The following is a 20,776-nucleotide window of genomic DNA, read 5'->3' as shown; positions in this document are numbered from 1 at the left end:
GAGCGCTTGCTGTGTGCAAAGCGCTGTACTAAGCGCTTGGGAGAATACAATAACAGCAGACCCGTTTCTGCCCACAGCGAGCCCAGTGAGTGCTCACCGTGCGGGGGCCGCTGTACCGAGCACTGGGGAGAATGCGGTGCGAAAGAGGTGGCGAGACGCGTTCGCCGTCTTCAAGGAGCTTAAGAATAATCGAGAGAATAAGAACTGTGGTATTTGTTGAGACCCTAGTCTGTGCCAATCACTGTCCTAAGCATTACGCTAAGGGAGGGACATAGGCTGTAATTTTACTGTGGGCAGGGAACATGTCTCCCAAGTCTGTTGTACTGTAATAATAATAATGATGATGATGATGATGATGATGATGGTGTTGGTTGAGCGCTTACGGTGTTCTAAGCTCTGGGGAAGATACAAGGTAATCAGATTGTCTCACGTGGGGCTCACAGTCTTAATCGGCGTGGCTCATTAATGGGGATTAACCGTGAGCCTCACGTGGGACAACCTGATTACCCTGTATCTACCCCAGCGCTTAGAACAGTGCTCTGCACATAATAAGCGCTTAACAAATACCAACAGTATTATTATTATTAATCCCCATTTTACCGATGAGGTAACTGAGGCAGAGAGAAGCGAAGTGACTTGCCCAAGGTCATACAGCCGACAGGTGGCGGAGCCGGGATTAGAACCCACGTCCTCTGACTCCCAAGCCTGTGCTCTTTCCACTGAACTCCCCCAAGTCCTTAGAATAGGGCTCCACAAACGGTAAGCACTCAATAAATAACCCTGATGGATTGATTAAGAAGAAGGGTCAGTCTGGCCATCCTTCCCTGCCCCACAGACTGCCGCTGCTGGCCTTCAGACTCGGGGTGAGGATTGGGATTTCTCCCTCCCCAGCAGGACCCAAACCACCCCACAACTCCACCCCATTAAACGTCGGAAATTTGCCCTCCCTCCCACCCCTCCGGCCTCGCTGGCCCTTCCAGCTTCCTCTCTGACCTCCCCTCTGTCCTCCCTCCAGCCTGTCCAGCCTCCCCTCTGACTTTTCCTCCTTACTCTCCTCTAGTCTCCCTCGTCCCTCTCCGGTCACCCCTCCGGTTTCCCTTTCGGCCTCCATTCCGGCCTCCCTCCTGCCCCACCAGTCTCCCCTCCGGCTTCCCTTTCGGCCTTCCCTCCAGACCTCCTCCTTCCCACCGCACCGACCTCCCCTCCTTCCTCCCCTCTGCTCCCCCCAACCTCCCTCTCTCCCCACCCCAACTCTGGGGTCGCTATTGCCCGCTGCTGACCTTCCCCTTTCGGGCGCACTCCGCTCCTCTCTGTCCACACCGTGGGAAACTGTGTCTTCGCACTCCTGTTCGGAAGCCCCCCGTCTACTCGCCCCTTTGGCCCTTTGAAAGCCCCAGTCACAGCCCCCCATGCCCAGCTTCCGGGCCTGGCAGGCACGCGCCGCCCCCCCCCCCCCCCCCCGTTAGGCTCCTACTCGGGCGGCTTGCCGACGAGGAGGGCTCGCCCGGTCCGCCCTATGTCCCTCCCAAGTTCAGGTCAAGGTCAGACTCCTGTCCTTTTAGTGTAACGCTTAGGACAGCGTTTGGCCCAGCGTAGCCCCCTCCCCAACTGGAACTGCGTCCCTTGGCTACTACCCGGCCGGCCCCAGGCGTCGTCTCAACTTGAGCTTCTGATGACCCCCCTCACGGTGCCCCGCCTCAGAGGCAGGTCCGTCTTGTAGGTGAGGCCCAGAGAGGGAAAGAGCTCGACTGGGGTTGCCCAGCAGGCCGGGACGGGGGTTAGAGCTCGTGCCTCCCCTCTTCCAGGCTCTTTCCGCCAAAACCCCTCGGTGTTGACATCGGTCCCGGTGTCCAATCCGCGTTCGTCCCTTCTTGGAAATAGAGCTGAAAGTTGGGCTCCTCCAGGAAGCTTTCCCAAATTCATGCTCTGTCTCTTCAGAGCTCCATCAGCATTTAGGCCTCTGATGAGAATAATAATAGTAAATAACAATACCGATCATTCGATTGTATTTATTGAGTGTTTACTGTGTGCAGGGCCCTGTACTGAGTGCTTGGGAGAGTACAACAGAGTTGGTAGACACAGTCCCTGCCCACAGTGAGCTTACAGTCCGGAGGGGCAGAGAGACATTAATATAAATAAATTCTAGATATGTACGTAAGTTCGGTGCTATTATTATAACAATGATAGAAACGGTAATGGTATCTGTTAAGCTCTCACTAAGTGCCAAGCACCGGGATGGATACAAGATAATGAGGTTAGACGTAGTCCCTGTCCTACGTGGGGCTCACGGTCAAAATAGGAGGAAAAACAGGTAATGAATTACCGAAGAGTTAACTCAGGCCAGGAGAAGTGGAGTGACTTGTCCAAGGTCACCCAGTAGGCCAGTGGTGGAGCGGGGAGTCGGAGCCCACGTCCCCCGACTCCCAGGCCTGTGATCTTTCTCCTAGGCTCGTGTGAGTCCTCTGTGATTCCGTAATGTTGGTATCTGTTAAGCGCTTACTATGTGCGGAGCGCTGCTCTAAGCACTGGGGTAGACACAGGGGAATCAGGTCGTCCCACGTGGGGCTCGCAGTCTTGATCCCCGTTTTACATTTGCGGTGGGTGCTCTCGCCCCTGGAGTTTTACGTTCGCCCGATTCCAGCATCACCCTGTGTCCCACAACGGTCAGCCCGGGGGCCCCCACCCAGCGGCCGGCCCACAGCGGGCACCCCACGTGGAGTGGGGGGGGGGGGCCTGCAATCTGGGCTTGGGATCCAGTCTTCCCCTCCTCCTCCTCCTCATCCTCCTCCTGCTCTGCCTTCCCCAGCAGCTGCATTCGTGAGAGTGCTGCCCTTCGGGTCTGGGGCTGGGCCGGGGGCGGGGGGTGGGTCAGCAGGGATGGACTCCTCCCTCCCCACCCACCTGCTTCGGTGGGAGAGATGATGGGAGAGAAGGGTTTCCTGGGCTAGGGGTGATGGAGGCGGTTGGCGGGGGCAGAGGACGGGAGCGGGCACGTCGGCATGCCCTTTTCATTGCCCTATTTATCTTGTTAATGAGATGTACATCACCTTGATTCTATTTATTGGCTATTGTTTTAATGAGATGTTCTTCCCCTCGACTCTATTTATTGCCATCGTCCTCGTCCGTCCGTCTCCCCCGATTAGACCGTAAGCCCGTCAAAGGGCAGGGACCGTCTCTATATCGGTTACCGATTTGTCCATCCCGAGCGCTTCGTACGGTGCTCTGCACATAGTAAGCGCTCAATCAATACCATGGAATGAATGGGGCAGGGGAATTGAGCCACTCACTTGGGTGAACACAAAACTCAAGGGAAGCGGCGTGGTGTAGTGGGTAGAGCGTGAACCTGGGACTCAGAAGGTCATGCGTCCTAATCCCGGTTCCGCCACTCGTCTACTGTGTGACCTTGGGCAAGTCACTTCATTTCTCTGGGCCTCGGTTACCTCAGCTGTAAAATGGGGATCGGGACCGTGATCCCCATGGGCGACGGGGACTGTGTCCAACCCTGTTTAACTTTTGCCCACCTCACTTAGTACAATCCCTGGCACATAGTAAGCGCTTAACAAATACCACCGGAGAAGCAGCTTGGCTTAGTGGCGAGAGCACAGGCTTGGCGGTCAGAGGACGTGGGTTCTAATCCCGGCTCTGCCGCTAGTCTGCTGGGTGACCTTGGACCAGCCACTTAACCTCTCCGTGTCTCGGTTACCTCATCTGTAAAATGGGGAAATAGACCGTGAGTCCCACGTGGGACAACCTGACTATCTCGTATCTACCCTAGTGCTTAGAACAGGGCTTGTCTCATAGTAAGTGCTTAACAGATGTCATAATAATTATTATTATAAGGGGCAGGAGCACCAAGCGTAGAATCACAGCGGACTCACACGATCAGCGTGACCCAGAGGAAAGAGCGCCGGGAAGGGAGTCAGAGGATCTGGGTTCTAAACCCCACACTCCGCCACTGGCCTGCTGGGTGATCTTGTGCAAGTCACTTCGCTTCTCCGGGCCTCAGTTTCCTCATCTGTGCACGCTGGAATGGAGCAGAGACGTGCAAAGGAGGAAAAGGAAGGGTCAGAGCTAGATATGCTCCCCCATTATGGGGCAGACCTCTGGCCAACCTGCCTCTTGAAGAGGGGGCAGTGAAGAGTGAACCCCCTATTCCCTAGGGAGCTTGGCCAGTGGCAGGGGCTGGATCTCCCCGGTCACCGGGCCTGGGAGTCAGAGGATGTGGGTTCTAATCCCGCCTCCCCTACTTGTCTGCTGTGTGACCTGGGACCAGTCACTTTACTTCTCTGGGCCCCAGTTGCCTGCAAAATGGGGATTAAGACTGTGAGGCCCATGCAGGGACTGGGTATAACCCAATCACCTGTGATCTACCCCAGCGCTCAGTACAGTGCCCGGCACTTAACGAATACCCAAACCATTAACCGGTGTGGCCTAGTGGAAAGATCTTAGGCCGTGTTCTAATCTCAGGACTGCCCGCTGGGAGACGTAGAGTAAGTCGCTTTGCTTCTCTGGGCCTCAGTTTCCTTATCTCTGAAGAGGGGTTTAAGTGCCTATTCTTCCTCCTCCTTAGTCTGTGAGCCCCTTGTGGCACAGGGACTGTCCAACCTGATTATCTTGAATCTGCCCCAGTGCTTAACACAGTGCTCGGTTCCTAGGAGGTGCTTAACAAATACCGCAGTTCTTGTCGTTGCCGTTGTTGAAGACCGGTGAGAGTTGAGACTTCGGGGGGGAGGAGGGACTCTCAGCATCACTGTCGTCTGAAGAGCGGAGCGCCCTGCCCGCTGATTCCTCCTCGTGTCCCTCCAGGGTAGGGAGGGACAGGGCGAGGCCAAGAGAGGACAAACAATTCACCCGAGGTCACACAGCAGCCGAGAGAACCCAGGAGCCCTGGCGCCCAGTTCTGAGACCATCTGTGAATCCTACACCCTGGCTCTAGTTGGCTCCCCTCTCCCCCTCTCTGGCCTCTCTCGGCCCACCCTGTGGTCCACCCCTCAAGGTAGCCCACCAGATCGCCCCACGAAGCCCCCCTGCGAGGATCCCAGAGTCTGAGGCCCGAGTTGACTCGGGGCTGACCCTCCCGTGAGACTGTGAGAAGCAGCGTGGTGTAGTGGATGAAGCCCGGGCTTGGGAGTCAGACCGTCCTGGGTTCTATTCCCGGCCCCGCCACTCGTCCGCCGTGTGACCTCGAGCAAGTCACTTCTCTATGTCTCCGTTACCTCGTCTGTAAAATGGGGATTGAGACTGTGAGCCCCGCGTGGGCGGGACTGAGTCCAACCCAATTTTCTTGTATCCACCCCAGCGCTTGGTACGGCGTTGGGCACATAGCAGACGCTCGACAAATACCACAGTCGTGTTATTGTTGGGCGGCAGCGGAGACCCCGAATGCCGTGATGTAGATCGCATCTTGCTGTCCATCGACCAGACTTGGGGGATACGTGGGGATGCCGGGGTGGGATACGTCTCGGACTCTACTAGCCCTTCCCTCTCCCTGCCCTCCAGGACCCCTAGCAGGGGGGGGATGGAGCAAGTAGTTTGGGCCTGGGGGTGGCGAACAGGAATCTGTGAGAGCCTGGGGGTGGGAAGGAGGAGGAGGGTCAGGGGTTAGAGTGTCAACCTCCAGACCAGTCCTGTGCCTGTGGGGGGTTTGGGCACAGGATTCGTTCCCCTCAATCCCCCCCAGCCACGATCCCGGTGGTCAGACCCCCCAGAACGGCATTGCCCCCTCTCTCCCATGATCCCCAGCCCATCTCCCTGGGGACACTTCCTCCCCTTCCAACCCCTCCACCCGACTCTCCCGTCATCTCCCGGCATCCCCTGGGCCGCAGTCGGGGGACCCTGGGGAGGTGGGACAAGTTGAAAGAGGTACCGTAGGCTGGGAAATCCGTTTGTGCCAACTGCAAGACTAGGGTTTGTACGCCGCAGGGGTATGTGGGCTGGGTGGGACAGACAGGGAACACAGGGTGGACGGGGGATTGACCCATGAGGGATTTAGGGGGTAGAGGGCCTGCCGCTGCCCCTTTCTCCGGCCGCCACTTCTCTACCTGTAAGATGATAATGATGGTATTTGTTAAGCACTTACTAAGTGGCAGGCACTGTGCTGAGCACTGGAGTTAGATCAAGATGATCGGATTAAAAACAGTCCCTGTCCCGCGTGGGGCTCACAGTCTAAGTAAGGGGGAGGACAGTAATCGCATCCTCATTTTACAAGGAAACCGAGGCCCGGAGATGGAAAGTGACTGGCCCGAGGTCACCCAGCAGGGCGAGGCACACGCTCCAGGGGTCCGTGTCTCGGCAGGGCGACCGCTGTGGTAAAGAGGGGGTGCAGGGGACACTGAGCACGTGGCTCAGTGGAAAGGGCACGGGCTTGGGAGTCAGAGTTCGTGAGTTCGAATCCCGGCTCTGCCACTTGTCAGCTGTGTGACTGTGGGCAAGTCACTTCTCTTCTCTGTGCCTCAGTTACCTCATCTGGAAAATGGGCATTAACTGTGACCCTCAGGCGGGACAACCTGATGACCCTCTATCTCCCCCAGCGCTTAGAACAGTGCTCGGCACATAGTAAGCGCTTAACAAATGCCATCGTTATTATTAATCTGAGCCTCCCCCACCATCAACCGGGCTCTCTCCCCTCAGGGCGGCGTGGTGGACGACAGGAGCGATGATTCGAAATCCGTTTCCACTCTGAGCTTTGGGGTGAACAGGCCCACCATCTCCTGCATCTTCGACTGTGAGTGACCCTGGCCGGGGAGGGAGGAGTGGCAGCCGGCTCTGGGCCCCCTCTTCTCCCACCAGAGCCGGCCACGAGGAGCCGGCCCTGGACCAATCTTCCTCCTCCCCGGCTCTCTCCTTCCCTCTCCCCGGTTCTGGAGTTGAGTGCACGTTGGGAGGGCGGGCAAGAGGAGACCCGGGGACCGGAGTTAGCGAGATTGGGCAGCTGAGCCATCGATGTGCTGGACTCTCTCCCCGGTGACCGTCGATTTTGGATTATCTGGGGTGTTTCCGAACCAGGGGGTGGATTATCTGCGGTGTGGATTATCCGTAGCAGGTTCCTACCAGCTGGAAGCCTGCCCCTTCTTCCCAACCTTCTGGAACCATCTGTCTGCTTTGTCTCTCTCTTTCTCTCTGTGGGTCACTCATCCCTCCCCATCCGTCGACGCAGGGCCGCCTGCCCTCTGCGCCACTTCCATTTCGCATGTGTCACGTTGTTCTGGATTATCCCGCATCAGGGTCGGGGAGGCAGAGGGAGAGTTGTTGACCTGCTTCTCCCCGGTCTGGTTCCCCGTCCGGTTGTCCCTCCTCCCTCCTGGGTGGTGCTTGGTCTCCTAGAAACTCACCTTGCCCCTTTTTTCTCTCTCTCCCCCTGGGATGAAGGCGGGAACAGATACCATCTGCGCTGTTACATGTACCAGGCCCGGGACCTAATAGCCATGGACAAAGACAGCTTCTCAGGTACGTGCCGAAGCTCTAGCTGTGAACAAGCTCAGGCCTGACCCGGTGGGCTGGGAGGGGTAGGGGGTCTGGTATACAAAAAACTCCAGGTCTCTAGGACACCCGGGGAGGGGTGTGGGCTGGACCACGGACTCCTCTTCCCCGACTCTGCCTCTCCCTGGAGACTGGAGGGATCTAAGTGAGACTCGAGAGAGAATCAATCAATCGTATCTGAGTACTTGCCGCGGGCAGAGCACCGCACTGAGCACTTGAGAGAGCCCAATATAACGGAGTTGGTAGGCACGTTCTCTGCCCGCAAGCAGCTTACGGTCTAGATGGGGAGACAGACATTAATATAAATAAATAAATTACAGATATGTACGTAAGTGCCGTGGGGCTGAGGATGGGGTGAATATCAGGGGCTTAATGAGCACAGATCCGAATGCAGAGGCGACTCAGACGGGAGAGGGTGTAGGAGAGAAGAGATCTTAGTCGGGGAAGGCCTCCAGGAGATGTGACTTTGCAGGCGGGGGGGGGGGGGTGATGTTCCGCTCTTCTCCGAGCGGAAGAGGGATGGCAGCCGCTGGACTGGAAGATGGTGGGAAACCATGGAATCGTTTTTCTTGGGGAGAATCGCATCAGTTGAGGAAGGATTCGGAGGAGACGCAGCTCTGCGTATGGGGGCGGAGAGGCTGGGAGGGTGGGAGATGGTGAGTAGCCCATTTTCTGGGGGGACGACTGGTTTTCCAAGAGACAGATGTGGCCCCCGGCCACCGTCATTCTCCCCGCGTATCTGGAGCCCCGCCGAGTCCAGTTCCTGCAGAGGGTTTGGCCTGCAGTTCGCGGCCACGGCTCTCCGGGGCCGCACGGTCCGGCTACGGCGGGGGCCTGGAGCCTCCCGAAGAGTTGGCTAAATCGAGGCGGAGAGTTTCGGCCAGCCGACGGCCCCTCCCCGCTTCCCCCGCCGCCCCAACCCCCTCCTCACATCCCCCCGGCCCCCGGCTGTATTTCACCAAAGGGCAGCGTCGCGTCGCCGGAGTGATGGATGGGGTCGTAAGCCCTGTGCCCGGGCGTGCGCTGGCAGCCTCTCCTCTCTCTGTGCTCATTTTTCACGTTTGGAACAGGGCCTTTGGCAGGCCACATGCAAATGAACCCGAATCAGCATGCAAATAGATGCAAACGAGCACCCTCAGGTCCCACACTAATGGAGCCTCCTTCCAGGAGGTAATGAGCAGCATCTGCTGGGAGGGTCCGGGCTGAGAGGCGGCGTGGCCTGATGGATAGAGCCGGGGCTTGGGAGTCAGAAGGACCTGGGCTCCGCCACTTGTCTGCCGTGTGACCTCGGGCAAGTCACTTCACTCCTCTGCGCCTCAGTGACCTCAGCTGTAAGACGGGGATTGAGGCTGTAGGTCCCGGGTGGGACAGAGACCGCGTCCAACCTGATTAGCTTGGATCTACCCAGCACTTAGTGCCTGGAACATAGTAAAAAAGTGGGGATGGGGGGCAATCAGTAGCCCTCACGGGGATTCCCCCAGCCTGGCCTGGTCAGGCTGCTGCGGTCCGGCCTGGTCCTCTCCACGGGCCCGATAGGGATCAACACAGTCCGTCTCACTGCTTCCCTGGTCTTGGGGGGCACCACTGGCAGATGTAAAGTAGGGCTTACCATGACTATCAGGGTGGAAGGGCTCCCGCGTGGAAGCCGGAGGGTTTTAAGAGCAGGATTGATGGGAGCGGGTTTGGATCAGGGCTGTCCAGAGGCAGAGGTTGGGCGGTACAATACAGGCCATGGCGGAGGAGGGACAGCTCGGTCCTGGTGGCCGTCTTCCCGCTGGGGCCCAGAAAGCCTCGGGGAAGAAAAATCCAAAATCCACCGCGGAGCAGAGGCAACAGTCTTCCCAGAGCTCCTCAGCCTGAGCCAAGGCCCTCAGGAGACCGGGAGCCCGGACACCCGGGTTCTAGTCCTAGCTCTGGATGGCTGCGTGACCTGGAGCGAGTCGCTCGGCTTGTTCGATGGGAGCTTCCTCCGTGAGGGACGCTGCGCCGGATCTCTGGGAGAGTGCGAGCAGCGTGGCCGAACGGAAAAGCAAGGGGCTGGGAGTCAGAGGACTTGGGTCCTAATTCCGGCTCTGCTACTTGCTTGCCGTGAGGTCTTGGGCAAGCCACTTAACTTCTTTGCTTCTCAGTTTTTTCAAGTGTAAAAATGGGGATTTAATACCCGTTGTCCCGCCTACTTAGACTGTCTGTGAGCCCCACTTGGGGCAGAGACTGTGTTGGCCCTGATTAACTTGTATCTACCCCAGCATTTAAAATAGTGCCTGACACATACTAAGCATTTAACAGATACCATGATGATGGTAATACTAATACTACTACTAATAATAATCTAGACCATTAGCTTGTTTTGAGCAGGTGTCATATCTGCTAATTCTATTGTACTCTCCCAAGCGCTTAGTACAGTGCTCTGCACATAGTGAGTGCTCAAAAAATACCTTTGATTATTATGATTATGATTATCATCATCATCATTATTATTAACCTCTCTGGGACTCCACTTCCTCACCTGTAAAAGAGAGGTGTGATAGATTATGAACCCCAAGGGGGAGCGGAGACAGTGCCTCATAAAGCTGTAATTACCCTGGGACTTACCGCATCATGCCTCTTGTCTTCTGTGTGACCTTTGGGCAGGTCACTTCACTTCTCTGTGCCTCAGTTTCCTCATTTGTAAAATGGGGATTAAGCCCGTGAACCCCATGTAGAATATGGACTGTGTCCAACGTCATTAGCTTGTATCTACTGTATTTTCCCCGGTGCTTAGCACGGTGCCCGGCACATTGTACGTGCTTAAAAATTACCATTAAAAAGTGCTCCAAATCCATAGTTATTTCCGAGTGTGCACTGCTCAGGGAGGATAAGGGGAATCTGTTTTCTGGTGGAGTTTTCGCTCCTGTAGGATTGCGCTTAGAGGTGTTTTGGTTTTCCATTCTGGGCCGTTCTCACTCCTCCCCGCCTCTCCCCACTCCTCCTGTGCCCCCACCAGAGAGGCCACATGGCCCGGACTGGGGCCCGAGAAAGACCATCAGTGATATGGGTGAAACACACCAACCCCTACAGTTGGTAGGGTAGCCCTCCACCACGGGGTAGCCCGCTGCCCCGGGGTAAAGCCCCACCCCGTCGTCCCAGCCTCCACCACTCAGCACTCTGACCTCCTCAGGAAGGCCGGTTGCTGGGGAGAGGGCAGAAGGGTCGGCTGTGAGAGTCCAGCCGGGGCGGGCGGCTTCCCCTTCCTGGCCTTCTCCTTCCTGGCCTTCTCCACGTACTGTTGCTCCCTCGGGACACTTCAGTGCAACTTTCCAAATGAAATTTCCTCAGGCTGTTGAGCAAGAGAGAGGGAAAGAAGGTAATTCCTCATATCCTCTCTCCAGCGGCGCCAAGTTAACACCTCCCTGGCGGAGTGGGGTCGGCTGGCGCGGCCCAGCTGCTGGGTGGCGGGGGCTGGGGGGATGGTGTGACCGGGGCTGCCCGAGAGCGGACATTTTCCCGGTTTGAGGGATTAGGTAGGAGGACGCGTGATCCCAGAGCTGGCAAGACCTCAAAGGTCACGAGGTCCAGCCCCCTGCCTCCGGGCAAAGGCAGACCTGACCCAGCCAGGACATGATGTTCTGTCTGGCAGTTCAGCATCCAGAGACTAAGAAGGCACTCCTTTCCTCTCAGAGGTCACCAGTGATCTCCTTCTCGCCAATCCGACGGCCCTTACTCCATCCTAATCCCCCTCGACCTCCCGGCTACCTTCAACGCTATCGACCACCCCCTTCTGAAAATATTGTCCAAGCTCGGCTTGACTGACGCTGTCCTCTCCTTGTTCTCCTCCCAGCTCTCTGGCCACTCATTCTCAGCCTCTTTGGCGAGCTCCTTCTCTGCCTCCCCCTTCAACTGTGGGTGTCCCTCAAGGCTCAGTTCTGGGTTCCCTGCTCCATCTCCAGCTACATCCACTCCCTTAGAGAGCTCGTTCTTTCCCTTGGCTTCCAGTACCGTCTCTAGGCAGATGCTTCCCAATTCTACATCTCCAGTCCCGATCTCTCTCCCTCACTGTAATCTCGCGTTTCCTCCTGCCTTCAAGACGTCTCTACTTGGATGTTCTCCCGACACCTCCAACTTCACGTGTCCAAAACGGGGCTTCTTATCTTCCCACCCGAACCCTGTCCTCCCTCTGATTTTCCCGTCACTGTAGATAGCGCCACCATATTTTCTGTCTCTCAAACCCATAACCTTGGTGTTATCCTTGACTCTTTTCTGTCATTCAACCCACAGAGTCAATCTATAAATAAATCTTGTCAGTTCAACCTTCACAGCGTTGTGAAAGTCCTCCCCTTCCTCTCCATCTAACCTGCTTCCACATTAATTCAACTTTTCCTATTCTGCCTTGATTACTATTAACAACCTCTTTGCTGACCTCCCTGCCTCCTTCCTCTCCCCATTCCAGTCCATACTTCACTCTGGTGCCTGGATTATTTTTCTACAAAAATGTTCAGTCCCTGTTTCCCCACCCCTCAGGAACGACCAGCGGTTACCCATCCATCTCTGCCTCAAACAGAAACTCCTTACTATCAGCTTTAAAGCACTCGACCACCTTCTCCCCTCCTACTTGAAGCCTCACTGCTTTCTTACTACAACTCGGCCCACCCACTTGGCTCCTCTAATGCCAACCTTCTCACTGTTCCTCCATCTCTTCTATCTTGCCGCCAACCTCTCGCCCGTGTCCTGCCTCTGTTCTGGGACCCCCTCCCTCTTCCATCGGACAATTACTTTATCCACCTTCAAAGCCAGAGCGAGGACACATCTTCTCTGAGAGGCCTAACTAAATCCTCATTTTCTCGCTTCCCACTCCCTTCTGTGTCGCTCTGATGTGCTTCTTTTATTCACTCCTCCCTCAGCCCCACAGCACTTACGCACATATCCATAATGCATTTATTTAATATTAATTTCTGTCTCCCCCTCTAAACTGTGAGCTCGTTGTGGGCAGGGAATGCGCCTATCAACTCTGCTGCACTGTACTCTCCCAAGTGCTTAGTACAGTGCTCTGCACACAGTAAGAAGTCCAACAGTGGTATTTATTGAGTGCTTACTGTGTACTGGACTGAGGTTTTTTCCTTCTTCCTCTCCTCCTCCCCCAAGCCTGTTCCTCCTCCTCCTCTCCCCATCCTTTCCCTCCTTTCTCCTTCTTCTCATCCATCTCCATTCAATGGTATTTTTTCAGGGCTCGTTGCATGTGCTAAGCACTTGAGAAAGTACAATAAAATAGAAATGGGAGGCATGATTCCTGCCCAGGAGAAGCTTGTACTCAACAGGGGAAGATAAACGTTAAATTACAGATAGGGGAGATTGGAGAGTATAAGGATATGGAAATAAATGCTGTGGGGCTGAAGATGAGGCGGGTGGATATCAAATGCTTAAGGGGTACAGATCCAAGATCAGGGATGAGGAAGAAGAAGGGAGGACCAGTATGGTGAGGAAATGAGGGCTTAGTGAAGATAATGCCAAGGTTGTGGGCAAGTGAGGCAGGGACGATAGCAGGTGTCGTCTGCCATGCTGGGAAAGTCACGGGGAGGACAAGGGTGGAATATGAAGACGTCGGACACGTTAAGTTTGAGGTGTAGGTTAGACGTCCAAATAGAGATATCCCTCCTGACTGTAAGCTCGAAGAAAGGGAATGCATCTGTTATATTGTTATATTGAACTCTCAAGCCCTCTGCCTGCAGTAAACAAATGCTATTGATAGAAGGAGAGAGATCAGGGCTGTAGATGTAGATTTGGGAATCATCCATGTAGAGCTGGCAGTTGAAGCCATGGGAGCGAATGAGTTCGCCAAGGGGGTGGGTGTAGGTGGAGAATAGGAGGGGACCCAGAACTGAACTCTGAAGGGGTCGGCACGTAGTAAGCACTAAACAAATAACGCAATGATTATTATTATTAACTGAAGTTTGAGGAATACCCACAGTTTGTAGTGGGAGGCAGAGGAAGACCCCGTGAAAGAGACTGAGAACGAGCGGCCAGAGAGCTAGGAGGAGAACCGGGAGAGGATAGTGTCAGTGAAGTCGAAATTGGATAATGTTTCCAGCAGAAAAGGGTGGTCGACGGTGTGGAAGGCAGCTAAGAGGTAGAGGAGGATGAGGATGAAATAGAAGCTGTTGCGTTTGGCCAGAAGGCGGTCATTGGTGACCTTATTAGAGGACCATTTCCATGGAGTGAGGCGGACATAAGCCAGATTGCCAAGGGTCGAATCCTGGCTCCATCATTCACCCGCTGTGTGACCTTGGGCAAATCACTTCACCTCTCTTTGCCTCGGTTCCCTCGTCTACGAAATGGGGATTCGATACCTATCCTCCCTCCTACTTAGATTTTGATCCCCATGTGAGACCCTATTATCTTATCTCTCCCTCAGCACTTAGTACAGTGCTCGGCACATAGTAAGCGCTTAAAAACACCACAATTTAAAAATTCTTCCTCTTATTATTAGGAAGTGGAGGCAACTCACTCGAGGAGTTTGGAGAGGAATGGTAGGAGGAGGATGGGGTGATAACTGGAGGGAGCCGAGGGGTCAAAGGAGGGGTTTTTAGGATGGGAGAGATATGAGTATGTTTGAAAACTGTGAGGAAAAAGCCACTGGAAAGTGGAAATGGTGGTGGTAAGGAAAGGGAAGAAGGGAAAGGGTCAAATGTTTGGATGACGTTTGAAGGGTTGGGATTGGAGATGCAGGTGGAGGGTGTAGATTTTGAGAGGTGGTGGGGAGATCTCTTGAATTCCTTCTGGGAAAGATGGACGAGTCAAAGAGAGGGCAACAGGAGGGTGGGACCGGAGAAGAGCAGGGGAAATTTTAGGAAGGTCGCAATTGATAGATTCAATTTTATAGATGAAGTAGGTAGCCGGGCCATTAGGGGTAAGAGATGGGAGAGGCAGGGGGACAAAGGCATTGAGGAAGGAGTTAAAAGTCTGCAATAACCGATGCAGGCAGTGGTCCTGGGCGTCAATCAGGGAGGGTAAGGTCTCGTTGCCGGCCGGAGGACGGGGCAGAGTCGCAGCAAGCGGGAGTCCCGGACGTCCCTGCTCTGACGGATCGCCTCCTCTCCGTGTCCCGTCGGGCCGCGCAGACCCCTACGCGATCGTCTCGTTCCTGCACCAGAGCCAGAAGACAGTGGTGGCGAAGAACACCCTGAACCCCACCTGGGACCAGACGCTCATCTTCTATGAGATCGAGATCTTCGGGGACCCCCGCAACGTCGCTGAGCTACCCCCGGACATCGTCGTGGAGCTCTACGATCACGACACCTACGTGAGTGGGGCTGGCCCCGATCCCCTGGGGCTGGGTGGCCTAGGGCCGCTTCCTAACCCCTCTGGGCCTCTGGCTGTCTCCGGGTTCCGTGGGGAGGATCCCTCCTATCCCCTCCCTCACAGCGGTGGGGTAAGGATGAGTCTGGCTGTGCTTTGGAAAAGAACATGGCCGCAAAAATCCCCGGGATTACCGTTCTGAACCTCACAGCCTGCACAACACGCGGGTTTATGTTCCAAAATATAGGTATCTATATTGAGGGTCAGTGCATAGGGTGCGTGACTCGTTTGTATAATATATCTGGGTAACTGTGGAACGTGCATATTCAGGGAGTATTACAGTGGATAGATATAACCTCGGCCTGATGTGAACAATTTATCGTGGGGCTATTATATTTGGTCGAATGTAGCTGAAGTCATATTTGGGGGCGCGCTGTAGTTGAACAAATGTACAAAACTTGGTTACATAGAGTATGGGACCTTATTTGGGGACGCATTACGTCTGAACAAATATGGCACTCACCGTTTGTTTAAATATGGTGGGAGCCCTATTCGGACTGCATTGTATTTGAACAAATCCGGTGTCCAGTTTATTTTGGAAACATGTTACATGGGGTTAACTCTGGTGTGAATCTTAGCTAGGGCTATATTATATTTGAATGATTATGGTAGACAGTATATTTTGGGGCATGCTGTACTTGTTTAAATCCGGTGCGTGTCTTGTTTGAGGGGCAGTTGAGTGGTCTTCATCTTGTTTGGAACAGGCGGAACTTGGATAAATTTAATCCAAGCCTCGATTCGGGGACGAATTGAGCTCGAGTGGATTTGAGGCTGCGGTATGAGCACTGAATGTGAGCACTGGGTGTGAGCACAGGGCGTGAGCACTGAGTGTGAGCACTGTGTTCCCGGCAGGGGGCGGACGAGTTCATGGGGCGCTGCATCTGCCGTCCGAGCCTGGAGCGGTCCCCGCGACTGGCCTGGTACCCCGTGACCAAGAAAAACAAGCCGGCGGGGGACCTGCTGGCGGCTTTCGAGCTGATCCAGAGAGAGAAGGTGAGGGTCCGGCCGGGTCGGGGCTGCCCACCTACCATCTCTTCCGAGCTTTGCCCTCTTCGCCTCCCACTCCGGACCTCCGGGACGGAGCGATGAAAAGGTGGCGGGGGCCGAGGGGCTTTGCCTACAGCTGGAGGGATTGAAATTAGACCCAGAGAGGGGCCGAGGGGATGATGCAACGGGGATCTACTGGCAGTTGTAGCTGTGATATTGATTGAGCGCTTCCGGCGAAGAGAGGAACACCGTGCCAGCCACCGGCGCTGTGATCAACTCTCCCGCACCGGCGATCGGCCCACAGGTCTTGGCACCGAGGCCAGTCCTCCATCTCTGGCGGAAGACTTGTGGTAGCCTGGGTTCTGAGGCCGGGACGGGGACTCTACAATCCTTAGGTGGGGTGGGGAGAGGCCATCCGAGGCCGGGGGGGTTCCAGGGGTCGCCGCTCATCCGCCCTGGGTTCTCCCCGCGGCAGAGACCGACTCCACTCCCAGCACGGTCCTGAGGCCGAGGGTTTGGGGTCGGGGGATCCCCAGCAGGGAAGTCCCCCGGGGTGTCGATCCCCCTGCCCCTCCTATTCGCTTGAACCCCAGGAGGAGCCGTTCACGGCCTCGTGGCCGTCGCCAGTCTCGCCCATATCCGGAGCGGGAGAGGCGATCGCCTCGGGCGGGGACTCCCGGCCCGGAAAGGTGCGGCTCGAGCTGCACCGCTGTCCGAGGGACAAAGGAGAATGGGAGATGAGAAGCAGGGAGCGGATGTTGGGCTGAGGAGTGGAGGGAAGGGAGACGGGAGGAGAGCAGGGAATTGTGGACCTCTGTCTCCTTCCCCCAAAAGCAGCTCGGTGGAAATTCGGAAGGCCTGGATTCTAACGCCGGCTCTGCCACAGGCACGCTGTGGGATTTTCCTCATCTGTAAAATGGGAATACACTATCTGCTCTCCCTCCCCTGTTAGACTGTGAGTCCCTTGTGGGACAGGGGCTGTGTCCAGCCTGACTGAGAAGCAGCTTGGCTTGATGAAAAGAGCCCGGGCTTGGGAGTCAGAGGTCCCGGGTTCCAATCTCAGCTCCGCCACTTCTCTGCTGGGTGACCTCGGGCAAGTCACTTCACTTCTCTGTGCCTTAGTTATCTCATCTGCAAAACGGAAATTGAGAGTGGGAGCCCCATGCGGGACAGGGACTGTGTCCAACTCGATTACCTTGTATCTATCCCGGTGCTTCGAAGAGTGCTTGGCACAAAGTAAGAGCTTAACAAATACCATGATAATAATTATTATTGATAGCTCGGTACGGGGAGGTGTGCCCAGCTGAGTTGGCGTGGTCTGAGCCTGGAGGGGTAGTCTAGGAGGGCTTCCGTGAGGAGGGGAGATTCCACATACCATCTGGAAAAACAAAGCGGAGCCTCAGGCCTCCTCCCCTTACAGGAGAGACGGTCTGGCCTTCAGACGAAGCCCCCTATCTACCCCAGGGCTCGTAGCTCTCCAGCCGTCCCCTACTGCCTCACCCCCAGGCTGGATTCCAAGCCTTAGGCGGGGACTGAGAAAAGAAAACGCAGTGAGAGATGGTGGTGTCGGGTGGAGGTTGCGTTTCGGACTCCCGACACCCGCGGGTGCCAACGAGAACAGAGCCGGGGCCAGAGTTCGACCCAGCTCTGAACCCTCTGGGCGTCGGAGGTGTCTGCCACTGGTGTTCCGAGGGGGGCTCGTCCACGCTGATTTCTCTCACCGCGTCTCCCTTCCCTCCACAGCCGGCCCTTCACCACGTCCCTGGCTTTGAGGTATGGAACTCCTGCACTCCCTCCGCCTCAAGGATGAGGAGAGTGCCCCTCTGGGGAAGGGGAGTGGGATTATACCTTCTCCCTCTGACCTCTTTCTGCTCTCCCTGACCCCAGTTCAGCAGAAAGCAAGGCCAAGGGGTCTCCCTTTTCCCCAAATGTCAACCTTTCCAGAGCTTCGCTTCCGGTCCACGCTGCCCCTTACCCTTCTCGGACTGCCCTGAGAGTGTGCAGATAGGGTTGATTTTGGGGGTACCCACTGGGCTCATGAAAATGCGTTTTCTCCCTCCCTCCGCCCCCACTTTCTGCTTTCTGGAAATCGGCGGCCTGAACCGGGATGAACAAACCAGTCTGAGCTTCCCAAGATTTGGGATGAGGTGAGGGTACCGGTTGGGTTGGGGGCAACAGGGAGGGAGCCCGTGGCTTCGCTGGTGGGCGGGGCTGGACGGGAGGTGATACATCCTTGGAACCGCTCCCCTGTGGTCTATGGGGGTGGCCTGGGCCTGGCGGGGAGACAGGGAGTTGATGGGGTTCGGGGTTCGGGAGGGTGCTGGGTGGACTGAGGTTAAGACGCCAAGCCTAGTGGACTCGGTCTTCTACCTTGAGCGAGGGCACTGGGTGACTGTGGTTCGTGCTCAATTTTCCGGGCCTTGGTGATCCAGAGGGTGGATTATCCAGGCCGCTCACGCTTCCGCTTCCTCGCTGCCTTTGGGCTTTTTCCCTGCTCACCAGCTTCTCCTGAAGGTGGGTTGGGAAGAGAAGACGATGGAACAAACCTGTTGGTAGGGATGCAGGAGAGCAGCCCGGGTCAAGCAGAGTTTGGATTAATCTGGGGAATTCTATTACCCGCCTTCCCCCCGAATAATTGAGAACTGGGCCGTGCCCCGGTCACGTTGCCTTGGGAGGACCTTCTCACTGCCTTTCTCTGTCTGGGCAGTGGGTCCCCACCGCTGACCCCTCCTTGCCCCCACCACCCTTTGTCACTCGAATGGCCAGGTCCTCGCCAGGGTCACTTGGACACCCCCACGCCCGGGCCATCCCCAGTCCCCCAGCCTGATGGGCCCCCACAGATGGCTGCCGCCTCTGCCCCCAGACCACCAGGCCTAGCGGGGGAAGAGGAGAGCATCCCCGGGAGGGACCGGACCCCCGTCGACAGCCCGGAGGTCAGCCGATCGTTGATCGAGTGATCAGCAGATCTGAAGCGGGCCGGACTCCGGCCGCAGGAGACCCCTTCCCCCTTCGCCACCACCTGAGTGGGCAGAGCGTTTTCTCTCCCCGTTTCCCCTCCCTTAATGAAAACCATTGTTGTTGAGGAGCCCTAACGAGACCAACATGTCTGTGCCGGCAGAAAAGCGGGCGCCAGGCACACAAGCCAAGCCTGCAGGACATTCCGGTTTGGGCCCTGGGGGCGAAGGGGGTGAAGAGGTGGGGGTCCCGTCAGAGGGGCCAAGGGCAGGACTCTGGGACAGGCGCACGTGCACGTTCTCACACACACACGCTCACTAGGAGCTGACAGGGTGGTGGAGGAGAGGGAACGGACGAAGGCGGTAACAGAGTGAAGAAGCCAGAGGCTTAGCTCTGCCCAGAACCCTTCAGCCATCCACACACCATTCAGTCCCTTGGGCCCCGCTCTCTGAAGCCACTATGCCACACGGGTGGCCGGGAGGGCGGTTGTGAGCGTCTTCGGTGGCAGCGACGATCCTGGGGGCTGACTGGAGCCGTCCGGGTGAAGCTCGGAAGGTCGGCGAGGGCTTCAGGGGTGGGGATGGGAGGTCGCAGACTGATGGGGCGGGCAGGGAACGGGAGAAGAGAGGAGGCGGTTTGGAATAAACCAGCCCTTCCCCGACCCGATTGGGCTGGTGGCTACCTGCAAGCCCGCCTTGGGTGACAGCCTGGGCCGACAGGACTCCCGCGGCTGACCTCTGGCCCAGGGTCAGCAGGAGAGTGATCGTAACTCTTGTTTTTCCTTCTGTCTCCCCCTCCCTGTCGGCCTTTGCCCCTCACCCACAGCTGGGTACACCTGGGGCCTTCCACCTTCAGGGGCTTCTCCATGCGGTACTTTTGTCTTGACCTTCAATTGCCCCCCCCGCTCGCCTCCCCCAACACTGCTCCTGCAGTATTTTTGCATTGTTTAGTGCCCCCTCTTCTTCCTCTCTATTCCTGCTCCTCTCAGCGCACCTTCTGCCTCGCTTTCCCCTCCCTCGCTGCCCGGCTTCTCTCCCCTCCCTGCCGCCAGTTCCTGGCTGTGGCTTGGCCCTGCCGTGATGGTTGCCCCCATTAGCTTGGACCCGGCTTCCCAAGCTGGCCTTCCTGCAGCCTCCTTCCTCGGTGCATCGGTGACTCCAAAGCACTGTCCTACTAGTTATCCCGTCTCCTGCTTGCCACAGCCCCGGGGCTCAGGGAGAGGCCGGGATCGCCCCTCTGCCGTTTTTCACGTGGTGAGGCCCGGAGAGGTCAAGTGACAGGTCCAGGGACACCCAGGAGGCCCGGGGTATGGCTGGGATTAGAACCCGGGACTCCTGATTCCCAGTCCGTCAGCCTCACGGTCCCTTCAGGCTCAGATTCTGTCTCTAATAGCGGCACCAAGACATCTGGAAGAACAGGGTGCTGGTGCCAACCTGTACACTCACCTTCGCGGTCAGGACCGAGGCCTACCTCGTTCACGGCCCAGGAGCCTGCCTTGGAGGGAGATGTCCGGACCAGTCCCCGGCTGTTTTGCTGGGGACAAGCCCCCGTCTCCCCATCCCAGGCTGTCTCCACTTTCCACGATGGGAGTGTGGTTCCATGAGGATCAATTAGACTAGACTAGTCAGAAGGGGAGGTCAGAAAGGACCTCCCAACCTCCTGCCTCTCAGCGCTTCAGTCCATACTTCAAGCCGCCGTCCGGCTTATCTTTCTACAGAAGCGTTCAGGGCATGTCCCTCCCCTCCTCAAAAATCTCCAGTGGTTACCGCCTCTCCACCTCCGTATCAAACGAAAACTCCTCACTATTGGCTTTAAAGCTCTTTATCACCTTACTCCCTCCTACCTCACCTACCTTCTCTCCTTCCACGTCCCAGCCCGCACACTCCGCTCCTCTGATGCTAACCTTCTCACTGTGTCTCGATCTCACCTGTCTCGTCGCTGAGCCCTAACCCACATCCTACCTCTGGCCCGGAGCTCCTTCCCTCCTTAAATCCGCCGGACAATCATTCTCCCCCTCATTCAAAGC

The 20,776-nt window shown here is 56.4% G+C and overlaps 1 protein-coding gene across 18 annotated transcripts in view; it reads left to right on the top strand.

Moving 5' to 3' along the window:
- DYSF (dysferlin) overlaps nt 1–20,776 on the top strand; it is a 168,494-nt gene that overhangs the window by 110,421 nt on the left and 37,297 nt on the right. For 10 of the 18 annotated variants that reach the window (XM_029083182.2, XM_029083178.2, XM_029083175.2 and 7 more), the window contains 6 exons: nt 6,631–6,724; nt 7,369–7,446; nt 14,571–14,752; nt 15,661–15,801; nt 17,539–17,568; nt 17,916–17,942. In XM_029083182.2, coding sequence (XP_028939015.1) covers nt 6,631–6,724; nt 7,369–7,446; nt 14,571–14,752; nt 15,661–15,801; nt 17,539–17,568; nt 17,916–17,942 — 552 coding nt within the window. Of the gene's footprint in view, nt 1–6,630; nt 6,725–7,368; nt 7,447–14,570; nt 14,753–15,660; nt 15,802–17,538; nt 17,582–17,915; nt 17,943–20,776 lie in introns of all 18 variants that reach the window. The other 8 variants (XM_029083189.2, XM_029083187.2, XM_029083185.2 and 5 more) reach the window with 2 other exon arrangements.

The sequence above is a fragment of the Ornithorhynchus anatinus genome, chromosome 18, assembly GCF_004115215.2.
Source record: "Ornithorhynchus anatinus isolate Pmale09 chromosome 18, mOrnAna1.pri.v4, whole genome shotgun sequence".
Taxonomy (NCBI): domain Eukaryota; kingdom Metazoa; phylum Chordata; class Mammalia; order Monotremata; family Ornithorhynchidae; genus Ornithorhynchus; species Ornithorhynchus anatinus.
This window is presented reverse-complemented; position numbering and strand designations above follow the sequence as displayed.